The sequence below is a fragment of the Protobothrops mucrosquamatus genome, unplaced genomic scaffold (assembly GCF_001527695.2).
Source record: "Protobothrops mucrosquamatus isolate PMUCROS unplaced genomic scaffold, P.Mucros_1.0 scaffold5, whole genome shotgun sequence".
Taxonomy (NCBI): domain Eukaryota; kingdom Metazoa; phylum Chordata; class Lepidosauria; order Squamata; family Viperidae; genus Protobothrops; species Protobothrops mucrosquamatus.
The window spans coordinates 4,313,210-4,327,987 of record NW_015386392.1 but is presented as its reverse complement, the minus strand read 5'-3'; the positions used below and the strand labels follow the sequence as shown (position 1 = coordinate 4,327,987).

The 14,778-nt window shown below is 37.5% G+C and overlaps 1 protein-coding gene across 1 annotated transcript in view; it reads right to left on the bottom strand.

Annotated features, from left to right (window-relative positions):
• TTC21A (tetratricopeptide repeat domain 21A) overlaps nt 1-14,778 on the bottom strand; it is a 52,130-nt gene that overhangs the window by 24,331 nt on the left and 13,021 nt on the right. The window contains exons 11-18 of the mRNA XM_015832516.1: nt 13,099-13,299; nt 11,395-11,524; nt 10,143-10,300; nt 8,803-9,015; nt 6,470-6,708; nt 4,951-5,023; nt 3,416-3,526; nt 1,068-1,206 (exon numbers count right to left, since the gene is read on the bottom strand). Coding sequence (XP_015688002.1) covers nt 1,068-1,206; nt 3,416-3,526; nt 4,951-5,023; nt 6,470-6,708; nt 8,803-9,015; nt 10,143-10,300; nt 11,395-11,524; nt 13,099-13,299 — 1,264 coding nt within the window. The remainder of the gene's footprint in view (nt 1-1,067; nt 1,207-3,415; nt 3,527-4,950; nt 5,024-6,469; nt 6,709-8,802; nt 9,016-10,142; nt 10,301-11,394; nt 11,525-13,098; nt 13,300-14,778) is intronic.

The following is a 14,778-nucleotide window of genomic DNA, read 5'->3' as shown; positions in this document are numbered from 1 at the left end:
TCCATAGCTGCCGCAGCCTCACAGCTGCTGCGGCCTCTAACTCCCAAGTCCGCAGCCTCCAAATTCAAATCCGTCGCGGCCTCCGCTGTTATCGAGGCCGCGACCAAATCCAGGCCAGATTTTCCGTCGGGCCGAATCCAGGCCGGGTCCGGCCGGGTCTTCCGCCTGGCTTCGCCGAGGCTCCGCCGAGCACCGGCCCTTCGCCCCTCAGTATCCTCGCCAGACTAAACTGCTGGCGAGTTCAGCTCTCCAAATTGAATCACAGGAGAGCCCTCGGCCTCCAGGAGGCCCCCCATTTTCTGTTTCGGGCTCCACTCTGTCACGGAGCCGCCCCAGGTAGGTCCGCCATGTTGGCTGTCCAATTTCTTCTTAAAAACTTCCCAGTGTTGGAGAACCCACAACTTCTGAAAACAAGATGTTTCACTTATTAATTGTTCTAACTGTCAGGAAATTTCTCCTTAATTCTAAGTTGCTTCTTTCTTTGATTAGTTTCCATCCATTGTTTTTGTCCTGCCTTCAGGTGCTTTGGAGAATAGGTTGACCCCCCCTTCTTTGTTGCAGCCCTTCAAATATTGGAACACTGCCATCTTGTCACTGCTATCATGTCATAGTCCTTTTCTTCATTAAACTAGACATACCCTATTCCAGCAACCGTTTTCATATGTTTTAGCCTCCAGTCCCCTAATCATCTTTTTTGCTCTTCTCTGGACTCTTTCTAGTGTCTCAAGTCAGTGGTGGGATTCAGCCAGTTTGCACCACTTCTGCAAAATCGGTAGCTAATTTTTTGTTGCCCAGGCCCAGAATGGACTTCTGGAAGCAGCATCCACACAGAGAACCGGTTGTTCACATATTTGAATCCCACCACTGGTCTCAATTATAGATAAGTTTAATTATAAATAAGGCAGGGATGATACAATAGTAAGACAAATAGCCGTAAAAAAATCCTCAATGGAGAAATGAGGTATCATATACAAATATTGTGGAATGTAGATGACAGAGCATGTTCCTGCCTTATATCAAGATAAAAACTCCAGCTGAAGATTCTAAAAAAAGAAAAAAAATGTTACCTGGATCATGATCTAGTGCTTGGCTCAGAACTTTCTCAGCTTTGCCAAATTTTTTGAGTTTTAATAGGAGATCAGCAAGATCATGACACAAAAAATCCTGTTCACTCATCTTGAGAGCAACTTCATAGTAATTGATAGCCTGAAACAATTTTATATATATCGTTAATAGAGCCCCAGCTTTTGGTTAGGAATGAAAAACATGCTTCTATGAGACTTACTGATCTAAGCTGGGTAAGGAAATTGTATCATCATCAATTCTACTGCTCTCTATAGACTGTATGACTTCACAGCTGAATTAAATCCACTCCCATAAACACTTTCTGAACAGAAAACTGTAACTACATACAATTTCTCTTTTAAAATTCTGCTTTGTTTTAACATGGAAAAATATTCTAACATGGAGTTCTATGGAAGCGGTTCCAATGAAAACAATTTCATGTAATTTTTCAGTTTTTGTAGTTTGGTCCAACATGCATATAATTAATAATAATAATAATAATAATAATAATAATAATAATAATAATAATAATAATAATAATAATAATAATAATAATAATAATAATAATAATAATAATAATAATAATAGTAAAGTTGGAAGGGACCTTGAAGGTCATCTAGTCCAACCCCCTGCTCAGGCAGGAAACCCTATACCATTTCGGACAAGTGGCTGTCCAGTCTCTTCTTAAAAACTTCCAGTGTTGGAGCATTCACTGCTTCTGGAGGCAGGTTGTTCCACTGGTTAATTGTTCTCACTGTCAGGAAGTTTCTCCTTAGTTCTAGATTGCTTCTCTCCTTGATTAGTTTCCACCCGTTGCTTCTTGTCCTGCCTTCAGGCGCTTTGGAGAATAGCTTGACTCCCTCTTNCAGTCCCCTAATCATCTTTGTTGCTCTTCTCTGTACTCTTTCTAAAGTCTCAACATCTTTTTTACATCGCGGTGACCAAAACTGGATGCAGTATTCCAAGTGTGGCCTTACCAAGGCATTGTAAAGTGGTATTAACACTTCACGTGATCTTGATTCTATCCCTCTGTTAATGCAGCCTAGCACTGTGTTGGCCTTGTTGGCAGCTGCAGCACACTGCTGGCTCATATTTAGGTGATTGTCCACTAGGACTCCGAGGTCCCTCTCACTGTTACTACTATTGAGCAAGGTGCCACCTATGCTGTACTTGTGCAATTGGTTTTTCTTGCCTAAATGTAGAACCTTGCTTTTTTCACCATTGAATTTCATTTTGTTAGATAGTGCCCAGTGTTAATTAATTTTAATAGGCTGATACAATTCCAGTCATCAACTGATTCTGCTTGGTTTACAATCCTATCAAATGTACACAAAAATGTAACTAACAGAACCCCCCCCAATGAATAAATAGCCTTACACAATCAATTATTTCTATGAAAAAGATAATAAAATATTCATCTGCCCTTCTAAGATCAGCTGAAATAATCAGGTTTGTTTGTCTTCCTAAATCTCAATAATGTTGAGCAAGCCAAGTCTCCAAATTTATTTGGATTAGGAAGGCAATCCAAATAATGAGCTGTACCTCTGTCAATTTAATGAGCTAGAAAAGGAAGGAAACCAAACAGCAAGACTATTTTTTTTTCTTCAGAAAAAAAGTATCGGCATAATTTGCTGTGGAAAATGGATAGCCTTAAAAGGCCATTGACTTGGAACCAAAGCTTTTGTTTTTTGTTTTTTTATTTGTGAAAGAATAGTAGGAAATACAAGAGAAATAATAAAGCAAAAGGTGGATAATTTTTGTTTTGAGGTTCCTTTCTACCTGATGCTAGCATTTTAAATAACAATGCATCTTTTCAATACTGTTTGCATTTCCAATAATGAGTGAAAAGATTGTGTTTCAGCTAAGTGAGGGTTCTGGATGAAAAATAAATGTGTATTTTTATATCTGCTAAGCGTAGTAGAACTTCCCTGATAAATACACACAGGATTGGGTGAGTTTTATTATGGGGTTTTTAATTAGAATGTTCAGTTTTATGTGAAGATTCTAATTAATATAAAAAAAAGCAAGGGATGTGCCTACACATTTATCTTGGATACAGGGCTATTATGAAAACCTCTGCACTTTAGAATTTGCCACCACATCAGTGAGTCCTGTAAAACTGAGAAGGTTCTTTAAAAAAAAATGTCCTGGGTTACATAGCCTTTTGTATCTAATTTCATTTTAGCCCAGTACCTTAGAAATTAAACAGACTAATCCCAAATCCTAATTTTGACTGTGCACTCAAGTACAAAGTCAGTTCGTTCGGCAGATAAAGGATGATAACAGCCTGTATGTTGCCTTGGCTCAGTTCTGAATGATGTTGAGTTTAAAAAAAAAACAATTTCTGAACCTTGTTATATTGGTGAGTGTACACATAAGCTTGCCCAATTTTCCGTGCTACTGTTGCGTCCAGGGGATTCTTCTTCTGAGCTGCTTCGTAGACCTCTAAAGCTTTTTCAGGCTAAAACAATGAAAGTAACATTGCAGTTATTTTTATATGTAATATTAATCATGATAACTTTGGAATTCCCTTACTTCAGCTTTGTCCTGTGCTTATTCTTCCGGACTCAATACCCACACTCACTTTAAAGATAATTTTTTCAATGTCCAACTTGTTTGTTGTCTAAACCAGTGGTGGCGAACCTATGGCACGGGTGCCAGAGGCGGCACTCAGAGCCTTCTCTGTGGGCACGCATGCCGTCGCCCCAGTCCTAGGCCTTCAGCTGGCTTTTATAAAACCTTTTCGCTTTAGGCCTCCGCCACCATGTGCAAAAAAAAAATAAAAAAAATTGAATCAGTCAATTTCAACTTCTCGCGGGAAAAAAAGACCTTGCAAAGTTGGAATTGATTGATTGAACTTTTTAGTCCCACTGAGTCTGCCGTTACCACCGCAGCCACGCCCACCCAATGGGCCACACCCATTGGCTAATGGGCCACACCCACCCGGCACTCGACGATGCATAAGTGGGTTTTGGGTTGCATTTTGGGCACTCAGTCTCTAAAAGGTTCGCCACCACTGGTCTAAACTCTACTGATAACAGGGTTTAATGCCTTCTGTTAATGTATAGATAGCAGAAACCATCTTGATTGGTATAATACTAGACTATATCTATTTCAATGGTCAAGGAATACTGTGCCGTTTGCTGGTTAGTTGTCAAATTATTGTCCCTGCACTTAACCCCTTTGCATAAGTCAGTACAGGAATCCAAGAACCATCAAAACAGTCCCTTCTATCTTTATTAGCCCCCCCTTCCAAACAAACAAAACAACAAGAATGGGAACTTAATTTTGCCTCCCTCCCGCATGTACATTAACCATGTTTCTATTGTAAACATAACAGCAGTTCTCTCTAGAAGCTAGCTAGCTAGCTGAATGGATGATTGAATGAGATAGAATGAGCAGATGAACTCTAAAAGAGTAGAAATGATATAATGAGGATCTGTGGAGAAACCTTAAGGGAGGGGGTGTGAAGAGATCCCTACTACAAAAAAAGTCAGAAACGGGGTGAAGAAGCTTTGTGAAATACATAAGAGATTTATTTTTGGGACTGAGGATGTAGAGAGTTTAAGGGAAAAAAACACTGTGAAGTTGTATAATTCTCAAATACCTCACATGTGGTTTTGATAACTTAAATGACAGGAGAGAAGATTATGTCTGTGCAAACCTTCCCAGATCACATCATCTGTCTTAGGCAGCAAATAAGGGTAATTTGCCTTCAAAATCCTGATCTGTCAAACTGCTTGGAATAGTCAGAGGATTAATATTTATATATTTATTTTTATATATATACATGAGGGAAGGAGAGAGAGAGAGAGAGAGAGAGAGAGAGAGAGAGAGAGAGAGAGAGAGAGAATGAATCAATAATAAATTTTTTTTAAAACTAACCTCTTGAATATTCATGTAGGCATCACCCAAGAGAAGACTAGTATGAGGACTCGGCAAATTTTCACACAACTCACTAGGTAAAAGAATGGTATTTAAATTACAAGAAAAAAAATTAAAAGTATAAAGCATAATTTTAAGTTTTCACAAGCAAAAAATAAAAGATAACTTTTAGATTGGGACAGCTCAATTGCCTAGCTCCCAAAAGTGCTTTTTACAAAAGGCAACTAGACTTTGTTTTTTCTTTGTAAACGTTTCACTTCTTATCCAAGAAACTTAACATTTTCAAAGGAAAAAAAAACAAGAAAGTCCAATTGCCTTTTGGAAAAAGCAATTGCCTTTTAGGACAACCATGACCTGGATGATTGAGACTCTCCATAGATACCTGCCTAGCTGCACTGCAGTATGAATGGATACATCATTAATGTAAGCAAATGGTAAATATAATGCACAAATACAAAAGATAATTGTATAACCAATCATATTAGGAAATGGGAATGTGCTCAGACATCTTTAGGGAGACATGAAGATTCTGTTACATCTGAGATAACACTTCTATTGTAAATGTGGAGAGAAAGGGAAGCCTAAGCCTAAGAACTTTGTTCTTCTCTCAGAACCTTGTCTTTTATAATACAACTCTATCCTCAGAAAATGTCCATGTTGCATCAACTATCTAGAGCCGTGGTGGCGAACCTATGGCATGTGTGCTACAGGTGGCACGGAGAGCCCTCTCTGTGGGCACGCGAGCCGTCGCCCCAATCCTAGGCTTTCAGCTGGGTTTTATAAAACCTTTTCGCTTTAGACCTCCGCTGCCGTATGCAAAAAAAAAAGATTCAATCAATCAATCAATTTCAACTTCTTGCGGGAAAAAAAAAGATCTCACAAAGCTGGGATTGAACTTTTTAGTCCCACCCAGTCGCCGTTACCCATGAAGCCACGCCCACCCAATGGGCCACACCCACCCAGTGGGCCACACCCACCCAGTGGGCCACGCCCACTGGGCACCCGACGATACATAAGTGGGTTTTGGGTTGCAGTTTGGGCATTCGTTCTCTAAAAGGTTCGCCATCACTGATCTAGAGGGTTATAGGTTGAGAAAGTTGATCTAACCATTGTATGTAAGTGTATTCAAATGCACATAGACACATACCAGAAAATCCTGCTCACTCACTGAGAGAAGGAAAGTTGAAGTGCTGCTCTCTGGTAAGAGTTTAATACAAATAGTGACTTGACACCTTTGCATTCAACAGCTCAATTAAATTCACAAGCAATTGTGTTGTTGTTTATTAAAGAAAAGGTGTCATCTGAGCTTGTGCATAACAAGAATCTGGAAATAGAATTTTTCTCAGCCTTCTGACTAAAATCAGTATTATATTTTCAGATTGTATTATTCAGAACTGGTCATAATTTTCATGTTTGCTCTAATTTTTCATGTTCTTCTCCGCCCCTTAAGCAAAATACAAAAAAATTAATGGTTGCAGGAAAAAAAGACAACATTAATTTGAGGTTAAAAAAAAATTACCAATAGCATCCAATATATAATCTCTTATCTTTTCGGATCAGGAGGTAAATCTGAGCCATCTTTTCCTTAACTTCAGTGTAATATGGCTGATTGGGAGTGATATTCCTCAGCATTGTTAAAGCTAAATCCACTTCTCCTTTACTGAGAGCCAAATCTACATTAGCAACAGTGACACGGATTTCTTCGGAGGTCCCACTAAATTCATTGATGGCATCTTGCATTATCTTGGTAGCTTCATGCTGGAATGCGAAAATGAATGTTAAAAACAAAACTGCAAACCTTAATGATTACTTAATTATTACAGGTGAAATTATTAACATTTACAGTATTTAGCATTTTTAGAAAATTTAATGAATATTATATATGTACTCCAGTAATTTTTATATAACGTCTAAGCAGAATACCAGTATATTTCCATAAAGCAGGTATGGACTGAGGCTAAAAAATGGTTGACGTCAGAAATCAAAGTCAAACTGAAGAGTTGAATTGAAGAGATTTTATTCCTTTTTACTATTATCTTGTTGTTACTCTTTCTCTATCACAATACAAAGAGGAAGCAAATTGTCAGCCTCACCAGACCAGATCAGGATATACACAATCAGCACAATCAGACTTGTAAGATTTTGTTATCACAATCTCAATAAGATTGTGTACCTCCTCCCACTTCTTATAATCCAGGGAGAAGTGTACCTCCTCCCACTTCTTATAATCCAGTTAATCAGGGCAGCATCTGCTTGAGCTGCTCCCAAATGTTACTTTAATTTTTGGACCTAAGAAAAAGTATCAACAATAAATGATAGTTCTTGCATATATTAACAACCACTCTCTCAGCAACCATTCAAACTTGCAATGGCATTGAATAAGTTGCAGTTATGACCAGTTTTTGAAGTTCTAGCTCGTGTAGTGTCTCTGTGGTCATGTGACCACAATTTGCCACCTTCCCTGCCAGTTTCCCATAAGCAAAGTCAACAGGGAAGCCAATATATCAAAAGTCATGATCACATAAGGTCCTTGCTTAATAACCCACGTGGTCCACACTTAACACTGGTGACTGCTGAACTGCCATCACTAAGCAGCATGGTCACATGACATCATGCTATATGATTGTGTTACTTAGTGATGGAAATTCTGGTCCCAATTACTGGTGTTAATTGAAGACTACCTGTATTGCTATGAAGGTCATTTTCTTTCTCTACCCCAAATGTCTGGGCAGAGGGTCAGCTATTCAAATTAAACAAAGGGACACTTTGATTTATAGCTGCAGATGCATCACTCTTCAAGGTTTCAAGAAGGCCACTACATAACTTTAAAATTTTTACTAATTATTCACCAAGGTATGGAATTCACCAGTTATATTTCTCTAATTTCACTGTCCTTGGTGACAGGAGAAAGCAGTTAAAATATAACTGTATGGAACAATAACTCACAACAGATAAACAAATGCACAAAAAGCCACAAGCACAACGTATTAATCTAAAGTTAGTCTATGAAATCTCATTATGAATCTGCCAAAATCTTTCAAGGTTTGATAATCTCACAAGAGTTTAGTCACTTTAAAGAACTATTTATAACAGTTGCTTGCACCATAAACTAGCTGAAACTGTTCCTGATTACTTTGGAGAAGCCAGCAACTGGCCTTCTTTAATGATTAATTAATGATTATGCCTTTACTGGACCATAACATGCCTTCAGGTAAATCATAGTCCCATATTGGCAAAGCTTGAGTGCTAGTACTGAGAAGGTCCTGCTTTGTACTCAGCAGATATCAACTACTGCTAACTTAGTAGAAGAGCATAAAGATGAAGGTTATTCCTTAAATAACACATCAGGCATAAAATTAGTTAGTGGTGGTTTTTAACTATGAGGAACATGTTCCAATTTTTATACAGCGTAAATCAACAATGGCCCATAAATCAGTAGATCCAAATCATGCAATGCCTAATGCTTGGAACAAGTATTCTAAATAAAATCCCTCCCTGGAGGTATTTAAAAAAAATTATACTAATGTTAATATTAGCTAGTTAATTTTTGATTTGGTTTTAAAATTCTTCTTAATTGTTTTTCTCTCAGGTTCCCTTCCCACTTTTAAAAAGACAAAAGTCTCTTGTTTATACGGGTTATATTTACTGATATTTCTCACACTGAAAATTAAAATGGATGCATTCATAGAATATTGAATCACTTAAAAATAATTAACAAAAGTCATTAGATGTTAATTTTTTTTGTTAAAAACCCTATTTTTAACAAATAAATAATAATAATTAGAAGAGTGACAGTGTTTTACATTTTTTGCAGATATCTTCAATATCTGGTAAATAATTCTGATTTCTTACCAATTCCCCATTAAGTCGAAGAGCTTCAGCAAGTTCCAGATAAATGGAGACCTGTTCACTCATTGTGACAAAGGGCCCCTGGCCTTTCTTAGCGTCCCCTTTCATTTGAGGTATATTGATAAGCATTTTTAAGACTTTAATCGCTTCAGGATACTCCCCAGCTTTATTCAATGCTTTAGCCTTGATGAAGTGGTACAGTGGAGAATCACGAAGCTAGAAAAAAATATTAGAAGTTGACACAAATAAAATGCTGGCTCAGGAATTCTGGGAGTTGAAGTGCACGTCATAAAGGGGCCATAGTTCCCCACCTCTGCTTTAAAATGATTGTGTTCAGTTAGCACAGGATGCACAGTTAAGCAAATGTTTAGATAAAACCAGCTCTGATTTGACATTTTTTTCATTGCTTTCATAGTAGACATTTGAATAGTTGCTTTCCTATACTATAAAAGTAACAAATTCATTCTATTTTAGATTGCAGAGTGCATTCCCAAATCTTGGACTCCCCTATTTTGCTTAGACACAAGTGTTTTTAATATCAGAGTCCCCTGAAATATTAATTAGACACTTTCTTACATGTCTTCTTGCCCCTTAAGTGTTACCTGTTCAGCTGTGATTCTACTTCACCCTTTGTTAGTTTCAACCCCACAGTGATAGTTTGCAAACACTAGTTTTATTAGGTTCTTTAAAATAATATCGTTTTATTTTGCAATTTTATAAAAAAAATTAAACTAATTAACTATATCATTCATAGAGCAGAGGTTAAGTGGCAAAGGGCAATCGAGGAAGAATTTTCAGCTTGGAAGCCCTATAATATATACTTAATTGATGTGTCAGCAGAACACATTGGACAGGTAAGGATTGAAATAGTATTTTAAATTACTATGAATCAAACATTAAAAAGAGGGGGGAAATGAAACTGGGATTTAATGGCAATGTCAAATTTCATTGGTAAATGTGTTGTTTTTCATTTAATGGTTTTTATTATATAGATTTTTTTCATTTTGTAAGTTGCCCAAAGTCACTTATGTGTGAGTTGGGCAGCTATATAAATTTGTTTATAAATAAATAAATACATACATACATACATACATAAATGCATGTATGTATGTATATATGTATGTCAGGGTTCTCCATAAACATGGAATGATTAAAATGGCAATTTTAGGCTACAGTTGGGAAACAAGTTTTGTCTTACTAATTTCCTGTCTTTTAAATGTGTGCAAGTCTCAAAATAAAATTCTTTTGAATTTTTTTAAATTCTTAAATAGATCAATAGGCAGTACAGCAAAAGAGTCAGTTATCACACATATTGAAATTATTTTCTTGTGATTCAGTCTCACCTGAAAATTGTAGCTAACCCCTATTTCGAGTGAATGGGCACATTCTTTGATGTTTCTTTGAGAAAGGTGAATCTGGGCCATAAGAAGATTGGCATCTGTTAATGTTGGGTCCAGATCTAGACAACGTTGCAATGTACCTTGGGCAGTTTCAAGTTCTCCTGCAAAACAGTTGTATATTTCTACATCATCTGCTTCTTATTCTTAAAGTTCTGATTCTTTTGAACTCACAAAGTAGCTTGATAAATTGAACCTATACATCTTATTTGTTATATTATAAGGAAGTCAGAAACAATTTTTTTAAGCATTGAAATAATTCACAGTATTAATTCAAACCACGCATTGTATTTTTTACCATTAAAAACTGGTAGTTTTGCATATTTGAATTTCCAATCTGAAGTGGAAAGAAGTCAGCTTTGGTAAGTATATTGGTTACTATATTGCCAACACTTTACAAAGTTGGGCCAACACATCTGCTCACTTTTTATTTCCTGTCCAAATAAAACAGAGTTAAACTAAAGAGGAAGCAATAATTTCAGGACAGTACAATCAACTTCTTACAACCAATACTGTATTCTCAGAATATACCCTTGTCTAAGGGTGGAGGTTCATTCTCCGACCTTGTGGAAGGAACCTCCACCCTCATCTTACATCTGAGCTACAGATATTCGCCACCAGCGCATACCCTTATCTACCATTATTCCCAATTTGGAAGGCAAAATTAATTAAGCTATGGGCATATCGTTAAAATGCTTGATTGAGAATGTTTATAAAATATATTTGAACTGTAGGAATTATCTCATCAATAGCAGACATCATTATACGAATGCCTGATCTCACTTCTACTTAATATGTAAACCAATATTTTCCAATGCTGTCTTTTAGATATGTCCAACTTCAGTTCCCATAATCTAAGGTCATGTCTGGAAATAGCTAAATTGTGAGACACTATTTGCATATGATCAGATGCAAAGCTCATTAGGGAGACCTGAAAGTTTTGGGGGCATAAATGTATATGTTGCAAAGAATCTATTTTAAAATTTATTTAAAGCATGAAGATAGAGAAAAAAAATAAGGATCAACTAATCATAAAATGTGTTGGAAAAGAAAACAATGCTTGTACAAAACAGGCTCCTTCAAACTTTTTAGTGACCCAACTATGCTGAGTTTATCAAAATAACCAACTAAAAAAAATTATAATCTAAAATCTGTGAATATTACTTTTACTTGGGTAAGCAATTAGATCAAAACTTACCGGATAAATATTTAACTTGAGCCATGAGGAAAAGAGGCTCTATTATCCCAGGAGCTGATTTTACTAGTGGATTCAAAATTATTGTTGTTTGCTTTAGAAGGGGAGATAAAACTTGGCCAGGTAACCGGGGCTATAAGGGCAAAAAGTAGAAATACACGTTTTCTAACATACAAAGTGAAATAATTTATTTGCTGGCTATTCCCAAAAGTATGTGAACAGGATTTATAAATGATAATAGTGCAGAACTATTTACAGGAATTAAGATACAGATGATGTCCTCTAAAGTGAAACATTATTGTATTATGTTAAGTGACAAACTAGTTCTACAGTTTTAAAGAACTTAAATGTATTTTATTCAAGGATGGTGCTTGCCAGGATTCCAAACATCTTACAGTTGCCAAGGTCGAAAAACACTGAGCTAGACAGAAAAACATTCATGCATAAGGTAGTCCTCGGTTCAGATAGCAATTGGGACCGGAATTTCCATAGCTAATCAATACAGTTGTAAAGTGCAATGTTATGTGACTTTTTTAGCGACAGAAATCCTGTAGTTCCTGTTGCCATTGTAATGCGAGGATTTGTTAAGCAGAAAGAGGAGGGAGTCCCAAGGAAGCAGGCAGGTGGGTATACTGGCAGTGCCATGGTGGGGGGAGTGCTGCAGGCTGACACTAAGGAGTGCAACAAAGCAGTGGGAATGGCTTCCAAATTCTTGCCAGCTTCCTCAATGATTTTGTTTGTGGGAAGCTGGCAAGCAATATCAGAAATTACAATCACATGAGTGTGGGGATGCTGCAATGGCCACAACTTTGCAGACCAGACATAAGTCTTCCTTATTCAGTGCCACTGTGAATTTGAACAATTCCTGAACAAGTGGTCATAACTTAAGGACTACCTTTGGTATGGTCTCCAGTTATGTTCTAATCTTTTATTCTCCATTCATTTTTGAGAAACTATTTGATGTATGGACCCAGAGCTTTCTCATTAGACCAGGGATCTTCAAACTGGGCCCTTTTATGACTTGTGGACTTCAACTCCCAGAATTCCTCAGCCAGTGTGCCTGGCTGAGGAATTCTGGGAGTTGAAGTCCACAAGTCATAAAAGGGCCAAGTTTGAAGACTCCTGCACCAGACCTTACTGCCAGTACAGGTAGTTCTTGACTTACAACCATAATTGAGCCCAAAATTTCTGTTGCTAAGTGAGACATTGTTAAGTGAGTTTTGCTCCATTTTATGACCTTTCTTGCCACAGTTGTTAAATGAATCACTGCAGTTATTAAGTTAGTGACACAGTTGTTAATTGAATCTGGCTTCCCCATTGACTTTGCTTCTCAGAAAGTCACAAAAGGGGATCACATGATCCCGGGACACTGCAACGTCACAAATATGAGTCAGTTGCCAAGCATCCCAATTTTGATCACATGACCGTGAGGATGCTGCAATGGTCGTAAGTGTAAAAAATAGTCATAAGTCACTTTTTCAGTGATGTTGTAACTTTGAACAGTCACTAAATGAATCATTGTAAGTTGAGGACTACCTGTAATTGAAAATGGGGGTGGAGAGATAAGGTATCTTACATTTTTGGCAGGCTTCAATGCACCATTAATAGCTAACCTCCATACATCTGGACCCTATATCAAAAGGCTTCTCATCCCTCCCCAAATTTCTACTGCTTAGAAAAGTGCAAGTAAGAAAGTCAGTTTTCTACCTGTTTGGGACAAAAGACCAAATATTCTTTCACAATTTCAATCAGAAACATGGGGTTGAGCTTTTCGTAATATTCAATACTCAAAGGAAGACCATGCAAAGCAGAAAAATGAAGTTCTGCGGCTTCGTTGAGAAAGGCACCAGCAATCTGTTCATTCTTGTTTTTCCTTGAAGCAATAACAGCCTGCAGATAAGCTAGAACCTAGAAGAGAGAGAATCCTTTAAAAATGAAGTTAATATCCATGAAATTCAGTGCACATTGTATATAAACTAGAGTGTAAATAGGGAGGAGAGCAGGATTATTTGTTTCCTTCTCTTTCATGTGTGAATTCTACTAATCTTTCTCTAACTGGTTGAATGTTAAATGCTGCATGTGAATTCTACGCAAATCAGTTTGGGTTTGATGTAGAAATTACTCTAATGAATAAATAAATACTTGAAAATAACCAATTTTAATCATAATCCTTAAACTAAATACCAACAAGGCCCAGCTGATTTGTGAGACCCACTCAGTTGGCCCTGGTTTCTTTGAAGCGTCCCCAGAGGTTACAAGAGAGAGGATCAAAGAGAAAAATACACAAAATTATCCTGGTCCAGCTGGTCATTTTGAACAAATAAGCAGCATGGGGAGAACAGGCAAATTTGCAGCTCTTTCCTGATAAAAATCCTTATTTTACATCTACATAATCAGGGCTTTTTTTTTCATAGAACACCCAGAACGGAGTTCCGGCACCTTTTTTGGATGAAACCTTGTAGGGTAGGCAAGGCGGGTTTTATGACGTGTGTGAGTTCTGGCATCTTTTTTTTTTTTTTTTTAGAAAAAAAAGCACTGTACATAATTATACGTATGCATTTGTTCTGTGTTATTTTCCAATGAAATAACATCAGTATTTCAATTAATATCAATTCTGCAAAATTACATTTGTAAACATTATTTATGTAACAGTAGGAATGTTGTTCTTTATAGTAAAGCAGTGGTTCTCAACCTTTTTAATGCCGCGACCCCAACTGGTCGTAAGTCGAGGACTAAACCGGTCGTAAGTCGAGGACTAAACCGGTCGTAAGTCGAGGACTACCCAACCGGTCGTAAGTCGAGGACTTTCCCTGCCCGGGAGCACCACGCATGCGTGGTTCCGCCCCCTGTGCCAGCCAAGGCGTAGCTGGCAAGCGGCTGATACGGAGCAGGCCGACCACCAGCTGGCCCAGCCCAAGGGAGGTAAGGCACCCGCCGGAAAAGGGGAAAAAAATGGCGGACAAAAAAAATGGCAGACAAAAAAAATGGTGGACAGCCTTGCTTGGCGACCCCCGTGAAATGGTCGATCGACCCCAAATGGGGTCCCGACCCACAGGTTGAGAACCACTGTAGTAAAGTCATTCTACAGTTCAACAGTAGCAGAGAATACTTGTCAAATACAATGAGTGGTTACAATTCTCATAACAGACTGGAAACTGAAGAAGTAAATTTCTCATGAAAAAAATCAGAACAGGCACTATAGGTAGTAATCAAACCATTTAAGGCATTCCAATACTCCATTTCATCATAATCCATTTCAGCAACCTAATCTGCCAAGGCAAGCAGATATTTTACCAGTAACATGGAGTTACATGGAATTATTCTGCAACTGTACCTGTGATCTTTTCCATGTAAGTTTTAAGAAGTATGAAAACACATGAAACATCA